At 42.4% G+C, this 15,201-nt stretch overlaps 1 protein-coding gene across 1 annotated transcript in view; it reads right to left on the bottom strand.

The window, feature by feature from the left end:
• The window catches only part of FGF2 (fibroblast growth factor 2), a 28,707-nt gene that overhangs the window by 411 nt on the left and 13,095 nt on the right, over positions 1–15,201 (bottom strand). Inside the window, exon 2 of the mRNA XM_075420943.1 lies at positions 6,161–6,264. Within this exon, the coding sequence (XP_075277058.1) occupies positions 6,161–6,264 (104 nt within the window). The remainder of the gene's footprint in view (positions 1–6,160; positions 6,265–15,201) is intronic.

Genomic DNA, 15,201 nt, shown 5'->3' with positions numbered 1-15,201 from the left:
ATAACTCTTTGTTCTGATCTGAAACCCAATCAAACAAATGAAGAGCCCTGTTTCTTGGCACTTACTGATGTATCTCCACTTCCAGCTCAGTTTTGCCGTCTCATCCTAGGTTATAATTTAACCCAAAAGAACAGGGGGATGTAAAAGAAAAGGGAGTATTCCCCTTGCCTTTCTCAAAACAACCTTTTTATCAGAGAGGTAGGATGGCATCGTTTCAGCCTTTGCCTGTTCTTTTCTAATTTTGAGGTTTAACTTTCCTAAAGCTAATTCAAGCCTATATTTATAGCGCTCTGAAACAGTGGCAATGCAAGTTGCATCTGTTCCAGATTTTTTAAAATTCAAAACTTCTAAAATAATTTTAAGGAAAGATCAGACCTGGCAAAGAGGTCTATTCCACATGGAAACCAAGCATACTCTACTAGGGTGTAGAAGTACATCTGTGAAATTATTCTGCTTCTGGAAGCAAGTCCTCAAAAACAACTCCACCTACAGGGAATTAACATGCCTGCACACCTACAAATAAAAAAGAAGGTGGTTCTTCACACAACGGGTAAAAGTTGGCCTGTGGAGCTCCTCACCGTAGGAAGTTACGGTTTCCCCCAGCTTACAAGGATTCGAGTCACTTTTGGACAAGTTCATGGAAAAGAAATTCACTGAAATTTACTGTATTGGTAAAAACTGTTCTTGGCTGAGAAGGCCCCAAAGCTGAGACTGGTTGGAGGCTGGGAGACCAGTGCAGGCAATTACTATGTACGTCTTGTCTTACATGCTGCATTTGATCACCACCGGAGAGAAGACACTCGGCTGCGTACAATGCCCTCAGAAAGTAAGCCTGCCATTAATGAACAGTGTGATGATGTACTTGCTTCGGCACACCTTTGCACAGGCAGGAACTACGGCTCCCTCACAGTGGCCGTACCGAAGAGAAAGAGTCTCCATTTCCAAATGATCCCACTCCTATCAGTGAGATCATGTAAGGTAGGCTTAATCTGTTGCAAGACTTCAACCCACACATTTTGCTGGATAGTTGTTATTGCCTGGCGGCCTTAAAACCAAGGTAATTTAACTATCACTAGTATTTATAGCTGTTCGTAGTCAACCGAAAACAGGAAAGTTTATTCAATTTTCAGAAATCCACCACAAAGAAACCACACGGCTCCTCTGTAGCAAAAACATAAGAGGACGTACAAAGAGCTTCCAGTAAGATCTCATTCCGTAGGAAGAGGATCACTACCGGTGTTTAAATGCATTTATCCCGAGGCACATTCACAGCAGCAGAACCTCTGTCAGCAGGCAACACTGCTCTCGTAGCGCTCACAGTGGCAAACGTGCCTGCAGAGCCAGCGCTTTAAGCAAGAGAAATTATTTTCTCAAATGGAAAGATGGCAGAAGTTCAACACTGCAGGAACTTACTGGAGTGGAGGGGGAACTTTCTTTTCATGCACACCATCTGTCAGTCCATCAGTTCAGTCACACTCATTTACCCAGAAAATTTTTGGGAATGCCGGAGGAGGAGAAAAGCTAGTCATTGAAAAGCAAGCATGTACAACCTTGGAGAGGAGACAGGGAGCGTGAAGCAATTCCCTAAACGAGCAGGCTACCCTTTGTTACATCTTCTGGTAATATTAATGAAGTATCCAACTAGAACTAAAAAGTGGGCTTGGAACAACTAGACTTCATACAGCATGAACAAAAATATACAAGAGTAACTCCCCATATATGCCAAGTTTCTGTAGCTACAAGCAATTAAGTCATTCAAAAGCAGCCTGGAATAAAGTGATATGTCTCCAAATATATGTCTTCAAATAGAAGGGTTTTTTCCCTCCACTTCAACCATTTTCAAATACAAATTTTGGTTTCTAAGGAAAAGAACTTATAAGAAAAAATCCATATGTAGTTTTTCATTTCCATAACTCACTAATATTTTTACATTTCAAATAGTAGAAATCAATTTAACACATTTCATATGATTGTATTTTCAACCATCTTTCTCAAGATAAATCATACTTTAATGCCTTTCATTCCAGTAATGTGAAAACAGATGCATTAATCATCTCAAGCCACAGATCCAAGCCTCAAATGGATTACAGCAGCCTTAAGAGGGCACAGAAACCATGTACAGAAAAGAAGCATTTAAGAACAGAAACAAACTTTCAGCAGAGTTTAGGCAAGTTCAGTACAACTGCCCAAGCTGGAAATCCTGGCAAAGAGACCATCACAGCCGGCTCACACCTCGCCTTCGCCTTCTACGAGACCCCATGTACAGACAAAAGGCAAATTCACCGGACCCCATCTCCTATGCACAAAATCCACAAAGTGAACTCAATCACAACCCAAAGAAACACACTGGTTTTATTTAGCCTTCCTTGTATCTCTCAGGTTTACTAAGTAAAATAGATTAAACTCCTCAAACAGATTTTCAGGCAATTTATGGGTGTTATAGAAAATAATCAAAAATGTGTGAAAAAAAAAGACTAAGATAGATGAAAAAAGGTAGGGTGTTTTTTTTTTTACATTCATAAAGATATTTTGGAAGGTGCCACACAATTCACTTAGGACGCTCGAGTCCTTATTTCTCCGCAAAGCATAGGTGATACCAGTGCTTTCCTACAGTACATCGCCAATGTAAATATTTTGACATAAAAATGAACATATAGGTGACAAATGATAGCCCAGGCTTCATGAACTCTGTATTCCTTAACATCCGCCAAAGGCAGCATTTCGGAAGATGGGCTGCTGTCTGGCAGGAGTGGGATGCCGGCCACCCTGCTGTGAACCCCAGCCCCTGGAAAAACCCTGGCTACCACCAGGCACTCACAGCAGCCACACAGTAATGACCGCCGAAATCCTCGCGGTGATTTGCCTGGGGCAGATTCACTGGCCGAAAGAGGCAGCAACTTCCTGCGACAAAGTTCTTCCTCCCTGATTTGCGCAGCCAAACGCCATCCACTGATTGATTTTTCAGTGCAAGCTGCATCTGCCTTAGAATCATACTATGCCAATTAACCAGTTTCGACATTTTGGACCCTAGATTAGGAATTAACATTCCTCAGGCTTGTTCATTCTCAAAACTGAAACCAGAGGCTTAACCTGTAACTACCACAGCGGATGGAGCATGACCCGAGAAAGGTCATGATCATATTTAGCCTTTTCTAACTAAGAAAGGGCCAGGAAACGAAGGTTATTCTCACAAATATTCCTGTACCGTAATTTTAATCCATAACATCAAAAGAGAAGAATTTCCCTTCAAGTCCTTCAGTCTGGCAAAACCTGTGTGGTCATAGCGAAACCACATAAGCATGACAGACAGAATGACCAGGCTGGATCCTTAAATGACAAATTATTTCTCGTGATACGTAAGTTAGTCAAAAGTGCAATTCTTCCTTTCATAGGAAATTTTGAGAAATTTCTTCATGAAATGAAGTAATCAAAAACATTTAATTCAATAAAGTGAAAACACTTTATTATAATAATTAAATGAAACTGGAAAGTCAAAATCATATATCACAGCCATATCAGAAGTGAAATGTTTCAATTTTTCCATTAAAAATCTGATGGAATAAATACATATTTTTAGTTAAAACAGCATTTTCCAAGGGGAGGTTTTGACTAGCTGCATCAATAACCAGCCATTTTCTCCAGCAACTGAACTGGTAAAGATTACCTGTCCCCCACAGTAAATGAGCCTGTTAACAAACAGAGAGCATGAAACTGCTTAATGAAAAGCCGTATCATCCAGCTTTCCAGACAAGAACGCCATCCATCGCACCACCACGCCGATCACCAGTGTAAGCAGTGATCTGCTGGCCATGCAATAAATCATTTTGCAAAACCCAACTCGGAACAAGCCATGAAGACATGTCTCAACCCAGTGATTACGAAAACATACAAGTAGATGAAAAAAAGGACTGAATAATAATTTGCGGAAGTATTTTTGAAGATGTTGACATATTTCTAAAGCAAGGACGCTATGCAAATTGATCCTTGACACTGAAAAGTAGTAAAAAACGAAACAAAACATGTTAAAAAGCACAGAATAGTACCTGAGTGACTAGTGGGTTAGAGAACTAAATAGGTATTTAGAAATTAAAGTTCCGTAGTGTTTTAAAAGAAATAACCAAAGGTTTCAGCAGATAGGAATTCATGTGCACCGACGAGATAAGTTCACCACAAATAGTCCCAGCACACACTCTTTCAAAGCTCTCACTGAAACACAGCACTGCTCAAACTGAAAAAGAAACGCTGGCAGTTAGGAACAGTTTCATGCATGTGTTTATAGGCAGAAAATAGTGGAGGCACAATTGGCCACAGACCTTTGGAAGTCACAGTACAGAAATCGTCATGGAAAAAAAACACTGCCTGTGCTGCAGAAAATGATCGTGAAATCACAGAAGTATTTGTTAGGCTGGCTGAAGAACAAAATCTTAAGAGCAGAGAGTTTTCACCTATGAATAGCAAAAATGAAGAGCTGCAGGGAGTAGTGTTCGCAGTAAACACGATGCAAGTAATACCCACTTCCAGCAACGAAGCAAGTATTTTATAAGCTCAAGTAAGAAGCACAACATGACCCAACTCTACTAGACTTAGAGAGAGTACGCCCAAGTGAAGGGCAGATCCCTTCCAAGCACATCGCCTTAAAAGAACCAAGCACGTAAAATGGCTGCGTATCGCTGCAAGGGCAGCATGTTCTACAACCAAAACCCGCCATGCAACCGTAGGTTGGAAATCCCAAATATAAACACACTCAGGTGTCTGTAATTTTACAACTGGTGCAAAACGCCCTATTTTGACCACTCGCTGTCGCTCAGGGTGAGGAGGGTGATTTGCACGGGAAGCCGAACGCCACCACACCAGCACTACAGGAAATTCCCAATTACCCTTAATTCAGGAATAGCACAGTGGACTACTCCTCACATTTTCTTCAACTGAGCTGTCTGTCACACAAGTTCCAAGTAAACAACGCTGTAACTTGAAATGGGTTCTTTCACTGTATTCACAGGCATAAACAAAACGGGGTTCCTGGAGCTAGAGGAGCACACCACGGATCCCTGCTCGTGGAAAACTGCTGAAGTGTTCTGTTCGCCTTCAGACTAATTTCACTTAGGCAGAGGCAGAATCAAGGGGAATCAGAAGTAATTTCTGCAGCCCCTGGCAGGGGTCTTTCACTAGCTGCAGTCCAGCTGGGGTTAGGAATTCACTTTATTATTAACACCTCTTACTGGCGGGGACTTGCACAGAAGCTGAACGGGGCTGTGTTCAAGCATCACCAAAGCATCAGGGATCATTTCAAACTAAAATTCCAGTAGGATGCCCTACAGTGGTACGCCGCAAGCGCTGAAAGTTTGCCTGCACTGAAGGTTATAAATATGGAGGAGAGATTCGCAGTGTCTGCCTCTCATGAGCAAAATGAATGTAACCGCAGCTCTTCAAGCAAAATTTATCATCTAGCTCTAGGAGACCTTATTAACTTTTAGATTCTGCTAAACATTCTGGCTTTAAACACCGTTAAAAATTAAGCTGATACCAATAAAACACATGGAGTTTACAACTAGTCTCATTAGAGACTAGGTTAATTTACCTACATTTAATAACTTTATTTCCTTACTTTATCATCAGATTTTCAAAAACTGTTTTCTTGCCAGTTTTCTAGTTTGGAAGCATACATGACCAAAAACACTTGATTCTTTACAAAGAGGAAGATGAGAAAACAATATATACCAATTACCATCAAAAACATAAAAGTCAAAATTTAAAGAAATCAGCTTTTCTTCCTACTTTAAAAGGGTCTTTACAATCACTTTACATGAAAGTAAGTAAAAGAGGAAAAAGCTTTTCGTGGGGAGAAAAAAAGGGAGAGACTTCATTCATTTGTTCTCATAAGTTCCTTCTATACACGAGCACTATGAATTTTCTCTCTCGGACAGGCTGTCCCAGTCCAGTTTTGAAGCTTCTAGCTGAGGGCAGACACCCGCATCTCTGCCTAGTTCACAGTTCCATTAACTGACAGAAGTTGTGCTGAGCTAATCTCTCCCTGACAAATCACACATAGAGAAGCTGAGCAAGTCCTGCTGGAGGAGAGGTTCATCAGTACAGAGTGAGGAGAGGACCTACCACTACAGACAGGCACACAGAGATAAACATTAAAAAGAAGAGTTCTTACCAAGGCCAGCAACCTGCCATCCTCCTTCATAGCCAGAAAGCGATTTGCACTGACACCTTTGATTGACACCACTCCTCTTTCTTCTGCTTGAAGTTGCAGTTTGACTGTGAACAAAAAAGACAAAAGTAAATTTTCATAGCCACCATGGTATTTCAGCGCTGGACAGTGAAGCCTACTGCTTCAAACCTAAAACCAGAGAAAGCCTGAGCTTCAGCTTGGAGTGAAGTTCATAAACCTTCAGCCTCTAGCTTTCTGATCCCATTTTTTATCAAAGAAAATGCTTTTTACAAAGGAAACAGCTATTGCTAAATTGGCAACAATAACCGTGAGTTACTTTCCTGTCTTCATTTCACAAAAAAACAATTACAAATCCCATAAAATTCCTTGATGGACCACTTATGGCACAGTCAACTGCTTGCAGAAAATGGGAATTTTTCATAGCAATTTTTGGAGATATTTCTTAATATTTATAGAACAGCACTGGACATTGAATGCACACAATTCTATACAGCTAGATTGTCAGAGGGGCATGAGTCTGGGCTATGATTAAGACCATCCGGGACCATATCCCTCGCCAAATGTTCTAGCAGTTCCCAACAGAGAAATGTGAATCAGTTTACATCACACATCCAACAAGTGTTAGAACAAACAAACAGAAAGAACTGCAAAAGTAGATGGGGATCGCAAAGACACAAGAAATGGCGTTACACAAATTAGGAACATGAAAAGGGAGTTTAACTGAATCAATTTAAAAAAAGAACAGTTTTTAAATCTGTAAGGTCAGATCACGTAGCTTTCAGCTACTGCCTGTGAATTAACACAAAGTCTAAACTGATCTTTCTAGCCACAAATCTCATCCAGTAGTTGCGATTAACACACAAATGTTTTCCCCTTTGCCCACAGCCTGTTTGAAGCTATAACCCAAAAGCGGCATCCACCTAAATCCAGAAGAGCCTTTTGCTGGTTTTCTTCTTTTTTCTTCCCTAATTATTCCTGTCATTGCACTCAAAACAAGAAATAAATTAAGCCTCTAAGTAGTTACAACAGTGGAGCCAGGAAGTTGCATCTATGCTGCATTTCAGCCTAACCTTAACAGGAGCATCTCTGACACTATACCTCCAAGTCCACGTTTTTCAACCGTTGGCTACACAGGACGGGGAACACTACAATACAAGAAACTGCACCAAATACCACAGAAAAGTCCACCAGATACCTTCTACATGACTTAGGTATTTGTGGCTCAACAGAAGTCTAAACACTCTGTTGGAACTGTCATTTTTCTGGAGAAGAGGAAGAGGAAAAGGAAGCAAAGTACGTGTTGTGCTAAACCTCACAGCAGATCCTGTTCTGTTCCAACCACTTTTAGAACATCTCCCTCTGAAAACCCAATTTGGATTATTTAAGACATCACTTAAAGAAGGGGCAAAGGCCCATACAGCAATGCAAATGAGCTCTCTGGGCTGCTTGCAGCTTGGCATGTGGTCCTTTCTCCTCCCCCTCACAGAAAATAAATGCCCACTCCCTGCAGCTCCATCCCATCAAGCCAGCTTGCACGGGCAGTACGAGTCGATCTGATTTCTCTTAAAAACAAACACAACCACTCCAGTAACACCAGAACACAAGAAACTGGACCTCCCAAAATCCCTAGGCTTTCCTCTATTCCAGATGGCCGTTATTTCCAGTGAAACCCACATCTGCAAACCCTCTCACTTAAAAAAGAGCAGTGAGAAGCGAGCCCAGATGAGTACTGTTCTTCTGTGCAATACTGTGCTTTCATCCACAGTCCCGCCACACAGGGATTTTTAAGAGCAACTATACTTCCATAACAGGAAGCAAGATCATTGCAACACAGGCATCAAAACCAAGGAATAGTTGAGAAACAGCTTCTCACCTTCTTGGGATGCACAAAGACCAAGAAGACTTTTGCCAAAGAACTGCAGCAGCTAAAGAAGGAACGAGCAGGATGTCGCACGCTGGTACTGGTTATGCATCCATCAGGTGTCCGAACGAAGGATGTGACTCATCTGGTGTGAGACTATCGGTGTTTCCAAAAACGAACTAGACTGGAACTTCTCCTTCCTTCTGCTTGCATCCCAGAAATTATTTTGGGAATTTGTTAAAACCATCTGAATGCGCTATACAGAGATCTGACCATGATAAAAGCCCAGCTAGAGGAACCGGCAGCTGTGGTCCACTCTCTCCAAAGTACTCAGCCAAGCGCTTGCATCGGTTTGTGTCTGCCGGATTTCTTTCTTTGAAGGGTTCAGGAGAAACACCTACCTGGTTCTGTACAGTAAGACTGGTATTACAGCTTAGTGGGCAATACTGGTATACATCATCTCAGACATGAGCTTCATTCACCCACCTGCTTTTACGGAGTGTATCGTTTTTTCTGTTTAATGATTTCTATTTATTTAATGATTTCTATTTCTAGTTACTTCTATTTAATGATATGGTTTTAAAAAGCTTGACCTTTTAAGCCATCAGAACGAACGCTTAAAGTGACTGTAAATTTTGGAGCAAGAGCATCTCTAGAGATTCAGAGGTAGGTTGCTGTTTCTTTGGCTTTTTGTTGTGGGGAAAAAAAAGAGATTTTTGCAATACAAATCAAAACTTTCTTGATTTACTTCTGTTGCTCGTAAATACAAGACTGAAGAAACTCCAACAATAAGAATATCAAGAACATGAAATCTGTAGGATAATTGCTGCAAACTCTTTTTTAAGCATTAAATTTATTTCATCTGATTTTTCCCTAGATACAGACATCAGTAAGAGTTGCTTGTAAATCCACTAATTTGTATACACAACTGAAGCCATATTAATACAAATGCTGCACTCAAAAGATAAAATTATTTCATATGAATTATGTGTCTGTTGCCATTTTGCACAAAGGAAAAAAAAACACCCTCTCATAATTCACTAATAACTCCAGACTTCCAAGGAATACAGAAACCTCTGTAGTCGTAAAAAGTTAGGTGAAATGTTTAATTTAATCCCAAAATCAAGTATCCAAAACCCAGCCCTCGCGAGTTATTAGGCCAAAATCAGACTTGTGAACAGCTTCAAAAGCCTTCAGTGCAACTCCTTGCCCTCTGGGGAAGCAAGAATGTGGAGAAGTGCTCTGGGCAGGGATGGGGGGAAGTGGACTTTTGAGATGTGCCCAAGCACACAGCCTTCACCGCACACTTAACAAGAAACAGCTGGGTGAAATAACTGAAAAGTAATATTAATTACTGCAGTACGGACTTATTATGCTTCGTGACTTTCTCTTGACAAAAAAAAGCACACCAACTCCTACAGCGTCATACCAGGCCAGAAGTTCAGATTCTGTAAAAACAAACTTTTAGTAGAGGTTTTTAAGGCCTGTAAAAATATTTGTATAGTTTGGAGAAGCTTGTGAAAAGTGTTACTCTTGAAAAAAGAAAAAAAAAAAAAGAAAAAGATTTTTCTGCAGAGTTTGAAAAGCGCTGCAGTACTGAAAGACCCAAAAGCACAATCAGCTTCACTGGATTTTCCACTCCAACTCGAAAAACACATGAATAAACAGAGCCAGAATAGCACTTTAAGTTTTTACAGGTTTCAGCGTTATTTTACGGCTTTATTAATGCAAGGTAAGTATTTGCCACAGTGTTAGCTGATCTGGAGATGCTGAGACACAACACAGCCTCACTAATCAAACGTATCTGGACCATGTAGTCATGACTAGAAGCAACAATGTTAGCCTCAGCTCCATGCAACTTGGTGCAATCTGTCGCAAGAGAAATGTAATGCTCGACACCGATGATCCACATCTTTGCAGCCTTTAGGTCACCAGCAGCAACAGCTCAGACATAGGCCATCGTTTCAGATCTACTTGTAACACTTCTTTTCAGCATACTTGAACCTCAAAACCAGATCCATGAAAGTAAGCTAATTAAAAAGTTTGCAATCCAGAAAAGTAGCACAGATTGTTGTGAAACAGCTAATTAACGAGCCGAGGGCCACAAAGGCACATATTGCCCTTTGCTCTGGCAGTCCCTTGGGAGGGCTGCCCTCCAGCACGGCAGTCAGTTATTTCACAGTTCACATTCACAGCATGCCCTTTAACTGGTGACGAACGCCAAGTGCAAGGCTACGGGCGACGCCTGCTGCTTTTGTGACAACAGAGAACTCAGCGTGCTGAGCAAACATCTTGGGCACTGAGGCGAAGTCATCTCAAAGTTATGAAATAAAGAAACATCCTATCCCAATTATATCCTACGTGACCTTTATGCACTGACAACTAAAATGGACTCCGCAAATTTACTACTACTATTAAGACTTGCTTTTATATCTCTTCATAAGAAGCCAAAGTATGATCATCCCATTTTCAGCCAAGTAAGAAGAAATGAAGTGCAAGACATACAAATTTAATTTCATGCCAGGGCAGAAACTCTGAGGAAGAAAGACAAAGTTGTATGTTTGGGAAGATAGAAAAAGGCTTAGAAAACATGAATGGAATAAAGTGAAGGCACTGAACTGTAATTCAGGAGATGCAATTAAAACGTTCCTCTGACATAAAAGTCTAATACTCCAAGATACCCTAAATAAAACTCTCCTTTGAGCCATTTCCTTGTTCCTGTGTTCAGCACAACCACGAACCTGTTACCGAAACACATGGGTCAGTTAACAAAATGCAATTTAGAGATACAACGACACGGTCCATAACACGGCAGTGAAGATTTTCCCAGAAGAGATACCAGGCCCTGAAGCCACTGTACAGCCCCCTGACAAGCTGTACAGTTAAAAGCGCAAAAACAGATATGGCATTGTAAGATGGAAAGAGAACAAGCCGCATAAAGACAAAATTCTCAAACCAAAATTAAATTAATCATTAGATATTTATAGCCTGCAGGACAGGAGGCAGTAAACAAATTTTTGCTCAGAAGGTGATTGTTTAAACGCAAGAAATGCTTATCAATGTTCCAATTATAGAGAAAAGATACACAATATCTGATAGTACAGGATGAGCAAATCTCTCCTTGCTCACCCTGCCCGTGACATCAGGAGATCCTGTCACACTCTCCTCCTCGGAACCACGTTTTCCAATTCCTCTGTGCCATAACGAACACGGGAGTGAAGTACGAGCAGCTGTGCCATGGCCCCTGCTCAGCTAACTCACCCGCACAGCACCAGTACCACCATCCCTCAGGGAAGAGTGCAAAACTTGAGCGTTCAGCACAGGAAAAACAGGTAGATGCACACATCAGCAATTTTTTAATTGTGGGTCCAGAGATTTTTTTTTTCAGTCATTCTGTTATGAGTTTTTTCTCAAGTTTTGCAAAAGGATTCCCATATCAAAAAAAATCACAAGCTGTTTGTCATCCTCGAACGGCAAAATGTTTTCCACAGGCAGAATGCGTCCAAATCCTGTCTCCAGCTGCCAGCTGAGGGTGGTGCATACCATTTCCAGAACACGGGAATTCTGCACTTTACGGCAGCCGAGCTGAGGGAGCTCACTGAGCCCCGGCTCTTCCACCAGGATCCGTGGCAACCTCCGCATCTCAACAGAACAGTCAAAACAGAGGATATCAATGGTTTGACAACTATTTTTCACAGCAAGGCCACTGAACCATAGCTGAGCCAAAATAAAGGAAGACTAAAATCCTGTGAAAATTTTGACCGTGTTCATTTCTGACAGGACGTGCAAAAGGAGTCCTAACTCAGCACCCATCGTCTAACACTGTTAGAGCCATTGTTAAAGACTGTTACGTATCTATACAGCCTTCTGAAGCTGTAAGGGTAATCCAATACTCAGAATTGCCAGATTTTATTGCACAGTCATGTGTCTTCTGGCTTATAATACCACCCACTTCTCTATATGGCAGATTATCCAAACAGCTGCATTTACCGAAGGAGACGATCATTAACTAGGAAAACACATCATTTTGGATGTAGCTTGAGCGAACCTACTATGCCTTCCAGTAGCATAAAAATGGATCGAGGGGGGACATTTTTTCTTCACAATATACAGAGGCTGTGTTAAGAATGCGTATTCACTGATGGTCTGGCGAAGAACAATACAAGTTACAGCCTAACCTGCATTTCCACTGAAACCAGTACAATTTGTGGCATTAAAGGCTGTTGAACCACACAGCATCACACACCAAAATGCCTGGCAGAGAGTTTTCCCCACCTCCCACTACAAACAGCCCCTCCTGGATGAATACAGCTGTTCTGTATGTAGACATAAATGATCCCACAAGATGAACCTGGGGCTTTTTGCCAGCTTCCCTTCCATTAACACAGGCAATCTGCAGGTACACTCTTTCCAACAGTGACACATGGGCAGAGAGATTCTTACCAGCATCTGAACGGCAGAACGACTGAACAGTCATTTTCCTTTTTGTTGTAAAACAATTTACAAACTCAAACCTCTCAAGACCGCTCTCTGACGTACATATTAAACAGGTCCAACAGTTCTGGGGTTTGTTTCTTGGTTTTATTTTCATCAGGCCCTGATCCCGTGGCATGTTGAACATAGACACAACACTGACCACACCGGTGTGTTCCTGCCCTGCAGGCACAGATTTCTGCGTGCATTCATGCCATTAGCAGACTGCAGACGTACAGTTATAGCTACACATACATGAGTAACCCTCTTTCACAGGATATATGGTCAGGACAGCTCTACAAGTTGCAGGTTAAACTAGCCAGCCTATTTGAGAGAGATTTACAAATGGGCATTTATTTTACAATTTGGAGAGACTTCTCTACGAATGTGGAAGTTGAAAAGTGGTATTTAATAGCATTGTGGTTGTCAAGGTTTTAGAATTCTGTTGTGAACTGGATCTTTCCCATCTTTTCTTAATGAGCTCAAAAAAATTTTTCCAAAGCAGTTTTGCATATGCCAGTGGAGAAAAGAATTTTATGGGCAAGTAGCACAACGCAGAAAGAAAAGATGCTACAAACACGGAGAACAGAGAAAACGTGTACTTTTCCAAAGCTCTTTCATTGCCCTGAGTGCTAGAACTGAAAAATTACATGTACAATGAAACCTCTGAAGTCCTTTTACTGTTCTCCCAACCCAGCAAAACCTTTTAATGGCCCAGACCAAATAATACTGCACTAACTTAAGTGGTCCCAAGAGGTTTCATTGCTCTGCATCATAAAGGGTTCGGCAAAAAATCTCCTTCAAAATTGGTTTGTTTAGAAGATCTTGGCAAAATCTAGCAACTTCATACTTGGGAAAAAGAGAGCTGCACATTTTGGGAGCTACTCACTGCTGAGCTTACCCTACCTTTCTCTCCCACTCGCCGTCGGACGGACGTGTGCTGGCAGCCTCCAAGGAGCGGTGCCAACAGTCTCCTGCATCCCCAGCCCCTTGCCTGGGGCAATCGGCAGGCACAGAGCCATGTGCTGCTATTTTACCACGCAAAGCCATGTGCTGCTATCTTCCTCATAAGCAGCTGCATCGGCCAAGATGTTCTGGGGCAGGAGCATGCCACAGTATCACTAAGGAAGAGGGAAAGCAAAGGTCACACTGGGGAAAGAAAGGGACAGAGACATGTTAGGAAAAAATGGCAGACAGAGACGTAAAGAGCAAGCAGCAGTGAAGAAGGGGCAGGGGAAGTGTACAGTGCACTAGGGTGCTGCGCTGGAGCATGAGGCAAATGCCCATGCCTTAAGTAGGGGGAATTTGAGACATTTGAGCCAAATGGATTCATAAAATCCCCCATCTTCTGCTCTTCCAAAAGGAAATAGGAAATCTAACCGCTACATCAGAGAAACCCTAAAATAAAAACAACCATGAGCTCCTGGCTTTGGCTGCACTTACACAGCAAATAAAGGTGTGATTAAAGCCTAAGTGACACTTCCACTAGAATCTGCCTACAAAGAGACTTCAGTGCGGACTAAAACCATGAGTATCCACTTGCCTCTCAGAATCCTCCAAAATTCAGGTACAGGACCCTTGAGCCTCCTGCTCAAGGGTCTCCATCACTCCACAGTGAAAACCCCGCCGCCACATCTCCACTACTCTCAGACGTATGTGCAAGATAAACCAATGCTCAGCAGGGTTCACCGACGTTTCCTGCCGCCACAGCTCGTGCTGCCGTAAGGCACAACCGCAGTGCCGCTGCGTACACGTGCAAAGGCTGCTCTGAAAAGTTTTCCCACCATACCGAAAAACGCTGCTCCCACGGCAGGAGCCCTGGACATCCACTTTCAGTCCCTCCACCCTTCCCTGCAGGACCCCAAAGGCTGCCCTGAACACCCCGAGACGAGATGCCAGCAGCATTACGCTGCCCACAGTCTGCACACACAGCTCTTTGCTGCTCTGCCTCCCTCACTTGAACAGCCTTCTTAAGGCAGCAGGAAAGAGAAGCCCTTTTCATGACTGCGACATCACTATTAACACCCTGCAAGAACGCGATGTGAAACACAACATCTTACCAAGCAAACTTTGGGCCCAAAAATATCAATCCGCCAGGGCTCCAAGAGGTTATTGGGAGTTTGTCAACAACCCCACAGCAAACACATGCCTTACCCGGACACAGCAACTAACAGAGCAGCTTATGGACCCTGGAAAGAGGAATATGATACTATTTCAGCCCCCATTTTCACTAACATACAGCTGCTTTACTAGAGCTAAAAAGGTCATTAGCTGAACACCTCTCACTCAGTTAGTTTACAAGAAGGGAGAGTTTATGTACCCCTGAAAAATCCCAGGCTGCACGTCTCTGGATCAATGACTAGCGTTACTACAGTCTCTGCTGTGGAAAAGCTAAACCCAAGCCAAAGGCTCAGGGCCCATCTCCAACATATTTGCAGAGGCCCTGCAAGGAAAATCCTTCCATGAGGCCCCTGAGTGACACGGCGGTGAAGCTACTGCGCCAGCTCCCCATCACTCATCCTCCCACACCGCCGTGCCCACAGAAAAGAACAGAGCAGCAACTATTTTGCAGTCTCACTGCTACAGAGGTGGATCACCACTGGAAGGAATAAATACCAGAAATGCAAGGAAGTTCATGAAAAAGAGGGGGAAGATAAGCACCAACAACGCTTTGCTAAATGCAACACCC

This window comes from Opisthocomus hoazin, chromosome 5 (assembly GCF_030867145.1).
Source record: "Opisthocomus hoazin isolate bOpiHoa1 chromosome 5, bOpiHoa1.hap1, whole genome shotgun sequence".
Taxonomy (NCBI): domain Eukaryota; kingdom Metazoa; phylum Chordata; class Aves; order Opisthocomiformes; family Opisthocomidae; genus Opisthocomus; species Opisthocomus hoazin.
The sequence above is the reverse complement of the archived record's forward strand: the minus strand, read 5'-3'. Positions and strand labels throughout refer to the sequence as shown.